Source organism: Dasypus novemcinctus, chromosome 5 (assembly GCF_030445035.2).
Source record: "Dasypus novemcinctus isolate mDasNov1 chromosome 5, mDasNov1.1.hap2, whole genome shotgun sequence".
In the NCBI taxonomy this organism is placed as follows: domain Eukaryota; kingdom Metazoa; phylum Chordata; class Mammalia; order Cingulata; family Dasypodidae; genus Dasypus; species Dasypus novemcinctus.
In genome coordinates, this window is record NC_080677.1 from 105,882,543 (window position 1) to 105,898,971 (window position 16,429).

General features: G+C 45.9%; 1 protein-coding gene across 9 annotated transcripts in view; it reads right to left on the reverse strand.

The window, feature by feature from the left end:
* The window catches only part of GRM8 (glutamate metabotropic receptor 8), an 850,565-nt gene extending 838,566 nt beyond the window's left edge, over positions 1-11,999 (reverse strand). For 2 of the 9 annotated variants that reach the window (XM_004471660.3, XM_071215255.1), the window contains exons 1-2: positions 10,725-11,999; positions 1,698-2,517 (exon numbers count right to left, since the gene is read on the reverse strand). In XM_004471660.3, coding sequence (XP_004471717.1) covers positions 1,698-2,207 — 510 coding nt within the window. In that variant the 5' untranslated portion in view covers positions 2,208-2,517; positions 10,725-11,999. Of the gene's footprint in view, positions 1-1,697; positions 2,518-6,795; positions 6,870-9,536; positions 9,634-10,067 lie in introns of those variants that run through there. The other 7 variants (XM_058297319.2, XM_071215257.1, XM_058297323.1 and 4 more) reach the window with 7 other exon arrangements.
* Positions 12,000-16,429: the final 4,430 nt, after the last annotated feature.

A 16,429-nucleotide genomic window follows, 5' to 3' on the forward strand; every position in this document is an offset into this window, starting at 1 on the left:
TGTTGGCTGCCTATTTTGATCTTTTGTCCTCACTACCGCTCTGCTCTTCCTATTGTCCTACTCAAATGTCTCCTGCCTGTGCCTCCTTAGACACAGAGTGCTTCTTCTCAGCATCCTCCTCATTTGAGAAAACATCATCAATCTGAAAATACCCACGGAGTTGCCTGGTAGCAGTCTCTCCTCTAAACTAAGGGAATCCATTCAGAAGCTGGACAGACATTGACAGGGGGATGTTACAGAAAGGATACCAGGGAAATGGGATGGATTAGACAGTCCCCCCAAAGTATCTTCCAAACCAGAGAGACTTTGATTCAATTCTTTTCATCTTCCTGGTGCCTTTGTTCATTTTTTACTCTACATCTGCATCTGTCAGGCTTCTTCATATCCTCTTAATATATTTAAATCTAACTTGCATAAAGTTTCTCACACTATATAACAAAATCACATTAATTCAAAATAAGCCATAAAAGTCATGTCCCAATGAGTAAGAAGAGTGATTAAGTATTTTCAGTTAAGTCATTCCTCCATAATTATATCTATTATGAAAGACTACATAACGGATATTAATGAATAAGATGAGGAGATTGGTGAAAATGGTGAATTATAAAGACTTTGTTTTTATGGTACTTTACACTTTTCAAAGTGCCCTCCCCTAGGGTTCACTGATTGTGTAGTATAATTCCATGAAACTTCTTAAAATTTTCATTGTTACCATATATACAATAAAACATTTCCCCTCTTAATCACATTCAGATATATATTGCAGTGCTGTTAGCTGCATTCACAGTGCTGTGCTACCATCACCGCCATCCATTACCAACACATTATCATCACTTCAAATAGGAATTCTGTATATTTGAAGTCTCAACTTCCCATTCCCTGTCGCCATCCTATTCCCTGGTAACCTACATGAGGTTTGCTCATTCTAATAGCTTCAAATAAGTGAGATCAATATTTGTCCTTTTTTGTCCAGCTTATTTCACTCAACACGATGTCTATGTATCAGGACTTCATTTCTTCAAAGCGTTTTTCTACAAATAACATTTCATTTGGTTAATTTTATTCAATATATAAATGTAACTTGTAAGCAATACATCATCAAACCTAAATCAAAAATCTTGACCCTCCCTGCTAAATTTGAACTTTTGACTAAACAGGAATTCTATATAATTATTCTAAGTCTTCATTAGAGTAGTCTGAATTAATGAGGTTATGCTCTATTGTAGCTACAATGAACCTGACAATTTTATGGCCATCTTATTTCTCAGAGTATCACTTATATCTACATATTCATAAGAAATTTTTGCTACACAGAGTATCCCACTTTTTCCCCGAGGAAATTATCTTTTACATTAAGAATAGCAAAGACCATAGAAATGGTCTTTAACGATAAATGTGCTAAGAGTTGATTATAGCTTTGATTTAAACTGACCCTCAATAAGGTAGATATCTTATGATAATGAGGACTCAATGTGTCACAGAAATCATTGTCATTCTCTTTGTCTAGAAAAAAAACAAATCACAAATTGTAAATAACGGAACCAATTCAACAGAGAGAAACCCAACCACAGAAGACCCCATTGGAGGAACCTGGCGACAAGAAGAGTCTGCGAGCATCTTCACCTTAAACCTGTGGCTGGAGTCAGAACAATTTGTTGTCCATTCACCATGGTCAGAAAGACAATGCCTTTACCTACCTTAAAAAGTCTTAAAATGTTAGCAACCATGATGGACACGGAGCTTGCTGCAGCACCTATGACGCCAGAAATCTTGTCGGGCTTGGTGAAAATGGGTGGATCTCCATTAGCGCACTTCACGTCGGAAGCATCTTTCTCTATTAAAGCCTGTACAAAAGTTAGCGACTGCTCCAAAGCATAGGTGTCCCGGGAGCATGTGTCAAGGATCCGGACACCTAGAGTGATGTTGGAGAGTAGGTCGGGGTCCTTATTAATCTGGTCAACTGCATAAAGCATGGCCTCGAGTCTGTGGATCCCCTTTTCCTTCTTCAACTCCCCACAAGGCACCCCTCTCTCTCCCTTTGCATGGACAGGAAAGAGACCCCCCAAGATGATGTCTCCATCCACTCGTATGGAATGAGCATACTCCTGGCTGTGAGTTCTTTGCATCATTGTGAGGATCCAGTAGAACTTGGCGGTCAAGAGGAAGAAACAAGGGCAAGAGGCTGATCGCTTTCCGTCGCATACCATTTTCTCCACAGGTGGTGTTACAACCCAAGACCCAAAGTTTATTCTCGCCACAGAAGAAGAGGGACCACCTGAGGCTGCACCTTCTGGAGGCTACCATCAGGGCCCATGAGGAAAAGGCTCTGTGGGTTTCAGCAAGTTTTCTTGATTTGAATGTCACAGTGAATTTCCATCAGACCCCTAAGATTCAATTTTATTTCCACATAAAGTCAACTTGCCCAGAGGGTGCAAAAATTAGAATAACATCTGAGGTTCTGATGTTGGGGTGAGGTCAATTCATGTCCTTGAAGTCAGCCCTGTAGCAGAATTATTCCTGTGGGGGGTGGAGGTAAGGGAAAAAAATTTCAGTTCAATGGGTCTACATTTTTCATATTTTTAAGCCCTGTTTACACCAACCTCTCTTTTTTCTTTAATTTCCCCTATTCAGTAAGAAACTAATTCCTTTTGTCCCCCTGTGATTTTGAACACCTGGCTGCACTGCATCTAAACAGGGAGATTAATGACACTTTTGGAGCAAGGGAAACAGAAAAGTATCAGAAACTAGGCTTCCTCCCAAGTCAAAAGGTATTTTATTTACCATTTTATTTCAATAAATCCTATTTCAGTGAACGTAAAAATTCTATGATTGATGGCATTATTTCTTTTCAATTCTGTTTTACTTTTTTAGGTGTCTGAATTTAGCATTTAAATTTTGTCAACAAAAATCTTAACGAAAGGTTCTTTTCTGTGATGTAGTCAACAAGCCAGTCATCCGTTAATGACATTTTTGGTCCCTCAGATTTCCCATGGGAAAAATGATTATTCAATCACAAGAAAAAGGAAAAGAATCTACCCAAGGAGCCCAAAATGTGTAAGTTTTATAACTTGTGAAAATTTTAACATAGACTGTCAGCAGTCATATAAATAACCTCATTGTTCTCTGGTAACAAAATAAGAGTTGAAAATTAAACACAGAGGGAGAGTTATAGTGAAAATATTACTATTACTATTTCAGAGCTTCTTACTAATTTGTTGGGGTGAAAGCAGTGGGTATGCTTAGTTCTGAAGTAAACATGCCTTGGTCCTAGAATCATGAAGATGGCTGGCTAACAAATCAAAGCTGGAGCTCAACTGATGAGTTTCTTAATTTTGCCTGATTCAGTGGGGAAAATAATAATTTCATCCAGACTAGAAATAACCTAGAGGCAAAGCTACAGAAAAAGTTTATTCTGGGGCCTTTGTTTTTAAAGAATTCCACGAGAGTTGTTCGAACGACTTTCTTAAAGGTTTAACTGAAAATGAGAACTTAATATAAGGGAGTCTGAGATTTGAAATGCACATGTAATTAAGAGAATAAGTAGCATCAACTCACTCTGGCAAAAATGGTTACTCTAATGTCCATTTCTAACCTGTTTCTATATGGGCTTGAAACCTGGAATGTGGACAATTTTCCTTACTCTAGCCAACCAACATCTGGTTGTATTTTCCACTCACTTGTTCACTTTCCACTTCATAAAATTTTCTTTCCCTCTTCCCTGTCCCAAAGGGAAGAATGGTGCCTCCCTAGAGCGCAACTGAGCATATGTCCAAAAGCGTTGAGAAAGCTGCACTTCTTTCACTTTCAGATTAGGGAAGGGGGATCATAGCCCTATTTTTCCGGGAATATGTCTGGCTCCTGGCCAGCCAAAGGCCCACTTGGCAGAGATGGCTCTATTCCCCCTATGGAAAATATTCTCTGCCTCCTGGCACAAAGCTAAGCCCATCTCTCCATTCAGCTGATATTGCCTCACATTCAATTCTCCTAGCAGCTGCTTTTCCCTCAGAAAAATCTGTGCTTAAACAACAACCTGACTTCAGGCATTCCACAAAAGAAAACACTTGGGGGAAAGTCAACTTGACTTTCTGGATGAAATCATTTCCGTGATGGACTGTAAATTACACCAGCCACCCATTAAGACAAGTACGATGGGGTTTTACAGTTTCACAAGGAAGAACAATTACATTATAGTAAAACCTCATTAACTCGGACCACTAATTCAGAATTTAAAACCACATCTACGTGTCTGGGCCTGATCCTTGGCATATCCTTTCTGACAGAATGCAGAATAACTGGATAAATATGGTGGAGAAGAAATGTTTAAGGGGAAAGGAAGGAGGACTAAACCTGCTGTTCTCCAAAGGCCAGCCTTTCTTCATTACACCAAGCCACCTCCCAAGTACTTAAAAGACTTAAAAGAGAATAAATGGTGTTCAGTTATAGTCTAGCATAAAAACACTCCATCTGTTCATCACAAATCAAACTTACCTACTCAGGTAGCACTAACCTAGTTCCACTTGTACACTCCTGGAAGTAATGCAATTGAGTTTCCTTTCAAACTATTGGTGTTTGCAATAATTTTTAGTCTCTTTAGCATTACATAGTTGTTTTGAGCTTTAATTTAAGGAAATGTCAGCAAATGAACAGCACTGAGGCAGGAATCAGTTTTGTTCAGTGGGATGAGCACATGAAAATGGAAAACGGGATATTCACTTTTGATTATGATTTTTTGGACAACTCCCTTGAATCTTTGCTTGAGTTTCTCTGCAACACAGAATTCATGGCACAAAAGCTTGGTTTTCTTATCTGTAAAGGGGTGTTAGGATGGCCACACAGCTTGCATGTAAAGCCTGGTACCTGGCCCAGGGCAAGGGCCCACGAAACAGGAGCTAACGTTATAACGAGGTCTGCAGTTCATTTTGACTGAAGCAGAACAATTTTTTTCTGTATTTGCTCAGGTGGTGAGGTTTTTCCACTAAATTTTGTTTGGCACTTTAAAAATGAAATCCAAGCTACTTTGAAAATACTGAAATATTGCAGTTATTTCAAAATCTAATCACAAAAATCACAGACTTGACAGCTGGAAGGTTTAGCTCCTCTTTTAAATTCTAAGGAAAAATAGATTTGAATGTTTACTAAAACTATATCCATTAGGTTTCATTGTATAATCTTACACTGTCTAATCTTGCTCCTGTACAATTCTTATGAGTTTTAATCCAAACTCAGCCTGGTTTGAGTCAATGAATTTTAAAGAAATAATGACCTTTCCGTGCTATAGATCCAAAGAGCTCTATTTAATTTTCTGGGCTAGATTTAAATTAAAATAGTTTTTCTCTCAATCTGACCTTCCACTGAGGTTTTCATACAAACCCCTGTGTGCTGATAGACTTCTTCAAGAAGGCATGAGGTCTGTACCCCTAAAAAGGGTCACAGAGGGGAGAAGTCCTGCATACTTTCTGAGCTCACTGAAGGGACCCTGGGACCTGTGGGGAGGCTTAGCTAATGAACTCTCCTAGCGCTTCACAGCCACTCCCTGACCACCATCTGCCCACCCTTAGCACTTCCATCCACAGTCCTTCGGGGCTGGTCTTCTGCCTGGCTAATGGAGGTCTGGATTTGAATCCTTGTCTGACAGTGACTTGTGAGCATGTCACTTCACTTCCATGTGCTTCCACTTCCTCATCTGTGAAAGGAGTTGGACCATACGATCTCTAAAGTGTCTCCAGTGCTGAGATTTTCATTATTTAATAATGAGGGGCTGTAAGACTGTGCTCAAACATCAGAATGAGGTTTTGGCAACTGAACACAAAAACTCTGATTTTGTTTGCAAGCTGAATGACTTTTTTCCCATCACTGAGAGAGGATTATGAAAGCTCTTCTATATAAGCAAACCCCATATTAAGAAAACCTGACATATGAGAAGCTCAAATTACTAAACAGACAAATTAGAAGGTGATTATTTGCATTACAAAAGGATTCACCACGGGTTTCTTTTAAATAGCTAAATCCCCCAATGCATTTAAAATGCAGAAACACAGCTATTTATATTTAAAGTAACAATAAACTACTTTCATAATAGGTATCATATAAAGAGAAAAGGGGGTGAAATCAGCATTTCTTAAATGCCTGTAGTGAGGTTGGAACCTCACATCTCATCTCCTTCTCAAAATACACCTGTGAGGTTGGTCTCTTGGCCCCATTTGGTAAATAAGGAAACTGAAAAGAGAGATCACATGACTGTGTCTAAAGTGTTGGGCCAGGATTCAAATGCTGGACTGCTGGTATATTTTTTCCTTTACCCCATGTTCCCTGAGTAGAGAAGATGACAGTGATGGAGCTGACCCTGATTTGATAATGTTGATGGTGGGTGTGGGGTCATGAGGTTAGGATACCCTAAATCTAATGTCACTCCCCCAGTAGTCACTCATGGCATTGGGAAATTCACTTAACTTGGTCTCAGTATCTTCATTTCTGAAATGGAGAATGATTTCTGCCCACCTCCAAAGGTTGTGCAATCAATTTATAAATATGTGCTGAGCATTTTGTAAACTGTTAGGTACTGAAAGAATGCACAGGGATACTATTAGTTTAACAATCATTCCTAGAACTAAAATACTTTACTGGTATATTGTATTAGAAGACATAAGAAAACCACTGTTCTATCACACTCAGGGCTGGGCCAGGCTTACAATGATCATATGTCCAAAGAATCAACCCCTGAGAGCCCATATTGAAGACATAAGCCTGAAGGAAAACTGGAAAGAAGGACACATCAATGGAAGCACAATATCTGACCTGGAGAGCTGAAGGTCACAAGACACGGAGCATCCAAATGGCTGTTCTGGAAGAAGCAGTGACAAGATAGTCTTCTGTATCAAAAACAGGACAAAAGAAAGGCTTCCTAAATTGGAAGTTGATCATAATACAGAGCTTCTGCCATAAAGGATCATTAATGCTAGAAAAGTGGACAAATAGACAGCCAATAGATTTCTATCTTTAGGTAAAACCCTGCCTGAAAAAGTATGAAATTAGCAACAAGTGTATTCCTCCACCTCCACCAGCTCCTCTTGGGTCTCTCCTATATCTCCCCACTGCTGCCCACCTGCTGCCTCACCCCAAGCCCTGGATCTCCTCCCTCCCTCTCTCAGTACTGATAGGACCTCTGGGTCACAATCTCGAGAGTGAGTGGATTCATTAGCAGGTTTCAAAACCTGAAGATGCATTACTGCCTTACCCCAACTGGAACATCTGTGTTTTTAAGACAATTCCTAGGAGACCCATCATTTCCTTGCCAAAGAAACTACTCTGAAAGTGGTTAAGACCACCGGCAATGGAACAAACCAGAGCTGGGAGCTATGAGGAGTCAGAAGCCTTTCAGCAGTGCCCCTCAAATCACCCTAATAGCCACACCCACACTCCACAGGTCTTGGAATGAGAGACTGCAGAATGTTCCAGGTCCTTCCCAAGCATTGAGAAAGTGAGTTCCTCAAAACTTGTCAAAACACCAAGTAGAAATAAAAATCAAATAACATATAACATACTTCTCAGGGCAACAACAACAACAAAAATGGAGAATGGAAGGAAGAGAAAGAGAGTAAGAAAGAATCCAAATCTTAAATACTAGAAGAGAGAAAACCCCCTCTTGAAATGGAAGCAATATGATCCAGCGAGCTCTCTGTTCACAGCCTTGCCTGGAACAACATGGAATGATCATCCCTTCTGAGCAAACATATGAGTCTGTCTGGTGATATACACTCAGGTTCTATCAATGGAACAGCAACAATTTCCTGAATCTTCACAAGCCAGCCCATTCAACAGGCACGGAGATGCGACAGCACTTTCTTTTAGGACACTTGGACAAAGCAACTCCACTCCATGGACTAAAGCAAAGTACTCCCTACAGGAGGGTATTCTTACTACAGGAGGAAGACAGTGGGAAAGAAAAATATCACTAGTATGTGGAGCATGTGTGTACTGTGCTTTTTCTATGCCTCATATCTTAAAGACAATGGAACATTCTTACACAAATATTGGCAGACAATGCCGCCAACATGAATGTCAGCCGGGTTATTTGCTGCACAAATACCAGTTAAACAAGCCCTGCAGCAGCTCCAACCTGCCCAGCCAACTTTGAGAATGGCAGATCTCTCCAGACCTCCGACTTTCTTCTACATTCACTGGAGCTCAGCTCTTCCTTTTCTCTATTCCTTTTGGATTTGGATGTCTTTGGAATTATTCAAGCAGTCATAACTTGCCAAGGGGCAATGGCAGGGCAGAACCAGTGAGCACAAACCAAAAAGATCAAATTGGGCCTAAATAACATACAGAACTGTGTTCTCAACACCTTTTCCTTTATTCTGAAGAATAAAGAGAGCCTCCTTCGTCTATTTCTGCCCACATCCCTGATTTTAAAGCAAGAATTTTGTTTTTATCTCAGGTACAACCTACAGTTGACTCTGAAATGAGGAAATTGCATTTTTAAAATCTTGCTTCATTTTCCCTGATGGATAAGGATATTTCTCTTCAAATTAACAAGGCACATATTTTCAAGAACCAGAGAGTGAATTTCACAGTGCGGATTCTGTCTCCTACAGAGCTCTTTCAGGATGTTATTCACAAGCAAGTGACCAAGGTAAACTAAAGTGGTGTCTGTAGCCATTTGCAATTATTGACAAACAATTTCATAACAGAAAATGGAAATTACAGTCGAGTGCAATAAGCTGTTTATCCAAGATCTACCTGCTGGTGGCTCTTTTCTCTTTTTTTCTTTCAAGCAAAATACAAGCTATCATCGGAATGCATTTCTTCCATTTACAGTTTTTCCTGTAAATTTCTCTACCACCACCCCTGGTTTCCAGTTCTCAATGTCAGTTGGCAGAATTTGTATTCAACCGGGGTCGTGGCAGAGAAGGCACCGTATCTTGGTTGTTCTCCAGACTCCCACATTGTCAGGTCTGTGGAAAAGGATCATCCCCCAATGGCAACTAGGGCATTCCCTCCCAAGCCGGATTCCTTTTGGGGAATTGAGAGGTTTGTGCTTCTGCAGCGGATATGTCTATCTCCTCAGTTGCTATCCGGAGCGCACGAACACCCTCTGACCCCAAGCTCTGCAATTTGGGGGAAGCAATTCCTCAAGAAAGCGCGGGGGTGCCGTCTTGCGCAGTAGTTGAGTGACTCGCACGCCCCTCTGCATTTCATTTGCATCAAGGGAGCGTGTCAGATGATTTATAAATATATTTGGTGATTCTGATCCATTTTCGCCAACTGTACGAACCTTACGGGATCTCCAAGCTGTTTCGCTGATCAGATGGGCTCGATCTTGGTGTAACTGAGAAGACTCGCTCTCTCCTCTCTCCCTTTATCTCTCTCCCCTCTCCCTTTATCTCTCTCCCCCCCCATCCCCCACCCTCACCCCACAGCCACCCAGCCCGCCCCAGCTCCCGTTTCCCTAGCCGCATCTTCCTTTTTCTTCTCAGTTCCCTTCAGCTGTCGAACCCCGGGCTCTGGGTAGAGCCCAAGGCCGATGGGGAAAATACCTGGTTCCGCTTCCTTTTTCCGCGCCGCACCGGGTATTCCGGTGCTGCCCCAGTCTCCCGGCGCACCAGAAGATGCAGCCTGGACGCGTGCTGGGCTGGGAGCGCCTCACCCCGCCACACCTGCCGCCCCGCGCGCCCATGCCCCGCTCTGGTCCGCCCGAAAGTGAGGCCACGCTGGCCGCGGGTGCTTCGGAGAAACTGTCGAGACGCTTTCGCCTTTGCTTTTTAAACTCAATATTCTCGAAACCTTTCCCTCTTCCTCCGCCCTCAACAAAACACGAAACTCGAGTGTTTTCCTGAAATCCACAAAAGAGGGGCGCGGAGATCCCAACCCGGTCGGACCAACTCAGAATGGAAACTCAAAGCGGAGCACACGTTGTGCCCTGCTCCTCCTGCGATCCCCGTCTTTCCTGGATATTGATTATATACCCACCTAGCCTCATGCTCAAGAAGTCGGGGGTTACCCCCAACTCATCCCAGAAGACTCTAACTTCGGAAATCCCTCCCGTTAGATTTGCTTAACGAAGGTACCTCGTCATCTCGGCGGGGAAAGTCCGAATTCCGCCAGGGCAGGTCCAGGAGGTCACCCGGGGCAGGCAATCCGAGCAAGAGCGCTTTAAAATCCTGCCGCCGCACGCCGGGTTAGAGCATCCTAGGCGCGCCTGCCCCCGTCCCTTGGCCCTTCATTCTCGCGTTTGCCATATAAACTTTTGGGGCTCACATCTCTAAGCCTTGGGAGTTCCAAGCTAAGCCTCCCTCTTTTCTGAGCCTCTTTACTGGAATGTAATCATGAGAAGACAAGAGGGGTGGCTGCCTTGTTCTTTGCAACGTAAAATCAACAGACACCCAATCAAGCTCCAATGCCCGGCCAGCCCCTCGCCCCCTGGTGCCCACTTTCCCTCGCCCCGCATTCCCGCCACCTCCGCCGGGCAGTTCTCTCGCAGTCTGCGTTTGTGGAAGGCTATCTACTTGTGCCAGGGAAAAAGCAAATCACTAAAGTGAACTGAGAAGGAACAGTGCACCTGGCACTGAACGGCTTTAAGGAAGAAAACGGAAAGGGGCATAAAACAAGGGATGTCCTCCTTTATCAGCAGGCACGGCGTGTGGGGAGAGTTTGGGGGCTGGGAGCTTTTTTTTTCCTTTGCTTCAGCACTTGCATTCCTCTTTCTGCTGCTCAGCGAGTCTTACCCTGCTCCCCGCAGAGGGCGCGGTGAGGAAGCCCGTGGGGGGCCCGCAGCTCCATATCAGCGCCGCCGCCGCCACCACCACCGCCGCGCGAGGCGAGCACCGCGGCCGCACTTGTGGCTGGTCTCGGGGCTGAGGGGGCTGAGCTGGCCGAGCCGGCGCCAAGTCTCTTCCATGTGAATAACAAATACTCCCACCGGCTGCCGCGATTGGTCTGAGCCCGGCGCCTCCCGATCCTCCGCCCGCGGCCATTCACCCGGCGCGGCGCGGGGAGCCAAGGCCGGAATCGCGCCCGGGATCGCCAATCGCTTTGCGCCAACCAGTCACCTCGGGAAAAAGGAGGAGGAACCCCGAGGGGCGGGAGTCCCTGGATTTCGGTGTCACCAAGCTGCCCGGCGTGGGCAGGGAGCGGGAGACGGGCGGCGGATCCCCCTCCGCGTTACATCACCCGAACCCAAGCGGGAACCAGAAATGTCAATAGTTACTGATTTTTAAAAAATCGTCCCACCTGCCCCGCCCCACCAAAAGAGGGAGGACCCAAAGATGGGAGACGCGGGTGGAGGGTAGGAAGAAGTGGGAGCAGATAGAATAAGGAATATGGCTGTTAAGGAGCTGAGCAGCCCCGACTGCCTGATGAACCCTGGACCTGCGCTTGAAAGCTCCGCGCAATGCCGCCCGGGGGCGTGTTAGCCAGGACCCGCGAGCCTGAGGTCCTCCCTAGTGAGCACAGCTCCCAAAAGGGTCGCTGTGAGGGATGCATGGCACATGACAGCTGTCCCGCCACCCGCTTTCTCTTTCAGAACGGTCAAAGTAAAGCCAACCAGCCGCGCCCCGCCTGGGAAGTTTGCCCCACGCGGCGCTGTCTGCTGTTCCGCCATTTGTCCTGCCCCGCGCTCAGGCGATTGTGTCGCCGCGCCCTCGCCCCAGGATATTGGAGGCCGCCCGCTTCTGAGGCTCGGGAGCTCGAGGTTGGACCAAATACGGTCCGGCTGCGGGCCCTGCACAGAAGGGGGCGCGGGCAGCGACCATTATTTTCATTAGAAGATTCAAAGAGCCGCGGGTGGGTGCGGGACGGGAAACTCCGGGGGACCCGCTGCTCATTTTCTACGGGGAAACCTCGGGATTCCCTTTGCATTGGGAGATGGAAGCGTTTGGGCTCCACGTGCACAAACCAGTGCCCCTTCCCACTGCTTATTGCCCAGGTATCCCCACATTGCACAGGCCAGGGCGAGAGAAAAAGGGGGCCCCCAGCTGCTGCTGTCCAAGGAGCTTGGCGGCGCCGGGCGCCCGCACAGCCCGCCCTTGTGTTGGTGAGAAAGTTCCATCTAGAGGCGACCGTGCGCAACTGCAGCCCGCGCCCGCAGGCCTGTAGCCGCCCGGGAGCCGTGAGCGGCCTCCGCAGCCCGCAGCCCGCACCGCTGAGAGCGCGACTGGCAGGTGCAGCCAGCCAGAGATGGGCGGGATATTCTCCGCGCGAGGCAGGCCCTGGATGAACCTCCTTCTTCCCCTCTTCGGCATCTCTGCCATGACTTCCATGAATCCTGAGCAGGTATCTTGAGTTATGCTGCATATTGCTTATTCTGAACGGGTTTCTTTAATTCTCACACCAACTCTGTGGGGTGATTAAAATTATTAAGTCCAATTGACAGATGAAGAAGTAAATAGAAGCTTAAAGACACGGCTGGTAATTCCTAGAGCCAGATATCAAAGCTGCTTGGCTTCAAACCAGTGGAAGTAAGCCCTATACACACTTCCTCTGGGGGTTGTGCCTTTTCCCCAGGCTGGCATTTCGAGAGGAAAACTCTCTTTAATTACCAAAAGGGAAAGTTTCATAAAGCTACCCTTTGTAACTTAGAAAAATCTACCAATTTCCATGCCAGGGGACCTCTTCCTTTCTAATTCCCTTTCCTTCTATTCCCTTCCTTTCTCTCTCCCATCTCTGGATTATAGAATCATTCTTTTATGTCCATAACCACAGGGCGAGGTTGGGGGGCGGGGGAGGAAGAAGGATTTGGAGGCCTGAAAGAGCTTGGGCCTCCTGCTCCTAGACGTTTCTGCATAGGGAACCTCAATTCACTATGAATGTGCAGGGCATCCCTGAAGGATGACCAGAGGAGCAGGGAGGTGGAAGGATGGAATGACCACTCTTGATACAGAGATGGGGCTGTGTAGGCTCCTTCTCTTTAGGAAGCTTGGGGAGCTTTATTACCAATTGGAAGAGCTCCTTCCTACTCCCCCAGACATGTGAACATAAGCTCAGCATACTAATTCCTACAGCCCCCTCACACCCAGCTCCAGGCCAATAATTTTTTCCTGAGCAGAGTTATCATTGATAACATAGGTGTATGAATAACTCCCTCTCTGAACACTTTGCCACGTGTGCATTAACTCAAAGAGGAAAATAGATATGAAGGAAGGGGCAGATGAAGGCTGAGAATATCCTGAGGGCACACAGTGGTCTCCAGGGTCTGCTCAGAGCCAGCTGTGAGCCCAGTAGGGTTGTTGCCTGGGACACGCCAGAGAGGCAGCACCCTGGCACTCTGGAGGGCTCTTTTCAATATTGAGGACAAGCCACTGTGGCTTTGGAGACCTGACCAGGCTGAGTGAGCCACTCAGGGGAGAAATGCCTAACGAGTCTCCTTTCCCTTCCCCTATTGATCCTTACCTGCGGAGGACTGGTGTCCTACAGGTGCACCACTTCCTTTTTGGGTGCAGCCCTCGGAGAGACAGGAGAATACGACTCCTAAGCTTGGTTTTGTGTCATCGTTAACTCTTGATACTCAGAATCAGGCCCTCATCCAAATCCACCGTGGAATGTGGTCAATAGGGAATAGATCCATTTTGCATCTTCTTGAGCGCTTTCAATGACTTTATCGGTAGCCCACAAACAAATGATATAGGCTCACACGCAGGTTATCAACCTCCCAGACTGACAGCAGCACTGTCGCACAGGTAGAAAGATTTTCTCACCAGTCGTTGACCAGTAATGCTCACATGAAAAAGGCACTAGCTGGACAGCCACTATTCCTCAAGCCCTAGCACCACAGCTCTGCTTGCCCTTTGCTGCAGTCTGTGTCAGGGGACAGTGTCCGATATGCAGGCAGTGCAGAAAGGCAGGTGATTCCACAGTCACCGACCCGGCTTCTCCTTGGGCTACCACACTCTAAAATGTAAGATGTGTCTTTGGAAAGTGTCTGACTTCATCATCCATCACATCCCAAATATTTAGGCAAACCAAATATATTTCCTGGTGGTTAATCCTCCAAAAAGATTTACCTAAAATTTTCTCATTTTCAGTGGTTTAAAAATGTGAGAAACTGCCCATGTGTTAGAAAATGCTGAAAACAATGCCATATGTTTGGGGTCCATTTAACTCAAGCTGTGATATGTATTCCACACATGGAGATTTATGCCACAATTCCTGCTTTGGTGTAATCATTAAGGCTTGGAACCTTTGCAGGCTACTCACCCAGGAGAAATGTTGACAGCACAATGCTCCCACGTGGAGTGAAGCTAACAGAGAAAGTGGGAATGGATTTGTTTCATTTGGAAACAAAAATAGCATTTTTCTTGCTGGACCATCTGCAGTTGATGGTGAGTGTAGTGTGTGGCTTTGCTCAGTTTATTAGGACACTGGCTACTGGAAACAAGAGCAGACATGTTAGACTGACAGGGCCACTGAGGTTTGTGACTGTGATGTGCCTCTCACCCCTGTAGCTAGGTAACGCCTGCATGCAGGAGTCATGGGAGGGATTCCCTGAGAGGGTACATAGGGCACAGTGTACGTGTGTCCCTACTGACTTTGTTTGGGTCCCCCCAAAAGCACAACCCAAGGCAAGAAATGAAGTGCAAATAGCTATTTAAGAGATGAAGGAAACCCCAGTGGGCAAGGTGGGAAGTGAGCCAATAAAGGGTGCATTATCAAGCCAGCTATCACTGTGGCACCTAAAGCTTAATTCTAGTAGAGAAGTCTGAAAGATAGACAGTTGTCCCAACCAAGTGGTGAGGGAGCTGCAGCATTTATATACTCCTATCCATTGTTGGTTAAGTATTGATCCCCAAGGATTTGAACTCTCTGGCAATTCCAGTCATACCAGATGAGTGGCAAAGCAGCTGCAGGAGGGCAGGGATGCAGGTGCTGGCAGTTAGTAAGCAGGTGGTGTGCAACCAAGTGGTAAGGGCAAGGGAATATGGGCAAGTCACAATTAGCATCTGCAACATATGCTCTTAGCAATGCCGCACAAAACATACACCAATCAAGGCAAGATCTCTCCACATGTGGTTCAGGGACCACCTGCCTCCGAATCACCTGGGGGTGCTGTCATAAGCACAGGAGAGTCTGTTTGAATCAGATTCTCTGGGATGGAGCCCAGGGATCTGCATGTTTTGCAAGCATTCCAATTAATTCTGATCATGTGCACTAAAATCTGAAATCCACTGCATTCAGGAGATCATTCTCCTCACAGATAGCCAGCAGAGTATATTTAAATATATAATAACTTACTTACAAAGCCTAAGGAAGTAGACCTTAGAAATCTGGGGCCCAGGGGATACCCATGCTGCCCATATCTGTTTGTGGCCACAAAAGCTCCATTTCTCTCTTTTACACTATTCTTTTTTAGATAGGATTTTAAACTCTGGAAACTCTATCCAGTGGGTTTTTTTTGTTTGTTTGTTTGTGGGGGAGAGGTTGAGTCCCAGCCCAGGCTTTGCCATTAGCAAGTCATACTCTCTTGAACTTATAACATTTCTGCACCAAAATTCCTTCTTTCTCATGTGGGTGGGGCAAAGACAGCCCCCTGACCACCGAAGATCCATGCTCCTCCTTCAATAGTGCAGAGTTGTTGCTATAAAGGGCTGCTTCCCCCTCTGGGACTACATTTCCTCCACCTCCCTGGCATCTCGGTGGGCTCATGTATCTCCTTCTCACTTACAGAATAAGGGGAATTGATGCATGTCACTTCTGGGCCAAGGAAGCTAAGAAGCAGATGTCTTCTCCCTCTTTCCCCTTCTGCCAGCTGCAGGCATCAAACTTCATGGTCCTAGAATTGCCAGTTCAAGATATAAGGACACTGGAGGAGCGAATGTGGCTCAAATTACTGAGCACCCGCTTCACACATGGGAGGTCCCAGGTTTGGCTCCCAGTGCCTCCTAAAACAAAAAACAAAACAAAAAAAAAACAAAAAACAAGCAAACAAATGAAAAAACCAACTCAGGGGAGCTGATGTGACTCAGTGGTCTAGCCAGCTTCCCACGTACGGTCCGGTTTCAATCCTCGGCCCTGGGGAAACGGATATGGCTCAACCCATTGGGCTCCCGTCTACCATATAGGAGGTCCAGGGTTTGATACCCAGAGCCTCTTGGTAAGGGCAAGCTGGCCCACGTGGTGAGCGGGCCCACGCCAAGTGCCGACCCATGTGAGAATGCCGCCCCACGCAGGAGTGCCGGCCCTACATGGGAGTTGCCACCCAGGGCAGGAAAGTCACTCCGCACCAGATGCCAGCTGACACAGAGAGCTGGTGCAGCAAGATGATGCAACAAGAGACAGAGGAGAAAAAATAAGACGACGTAGCAGAACAGGGAGTTGAGGTGGCACAAGAGAGTAATCGCCTCTCTCCTGCTCCAGAAGGTCCCAGGATCCGTTCCAGAGCCACCTAATGAGAATACAAGCAGACACAGAAGAACACGCAGCGAAAAGACACAGAGAG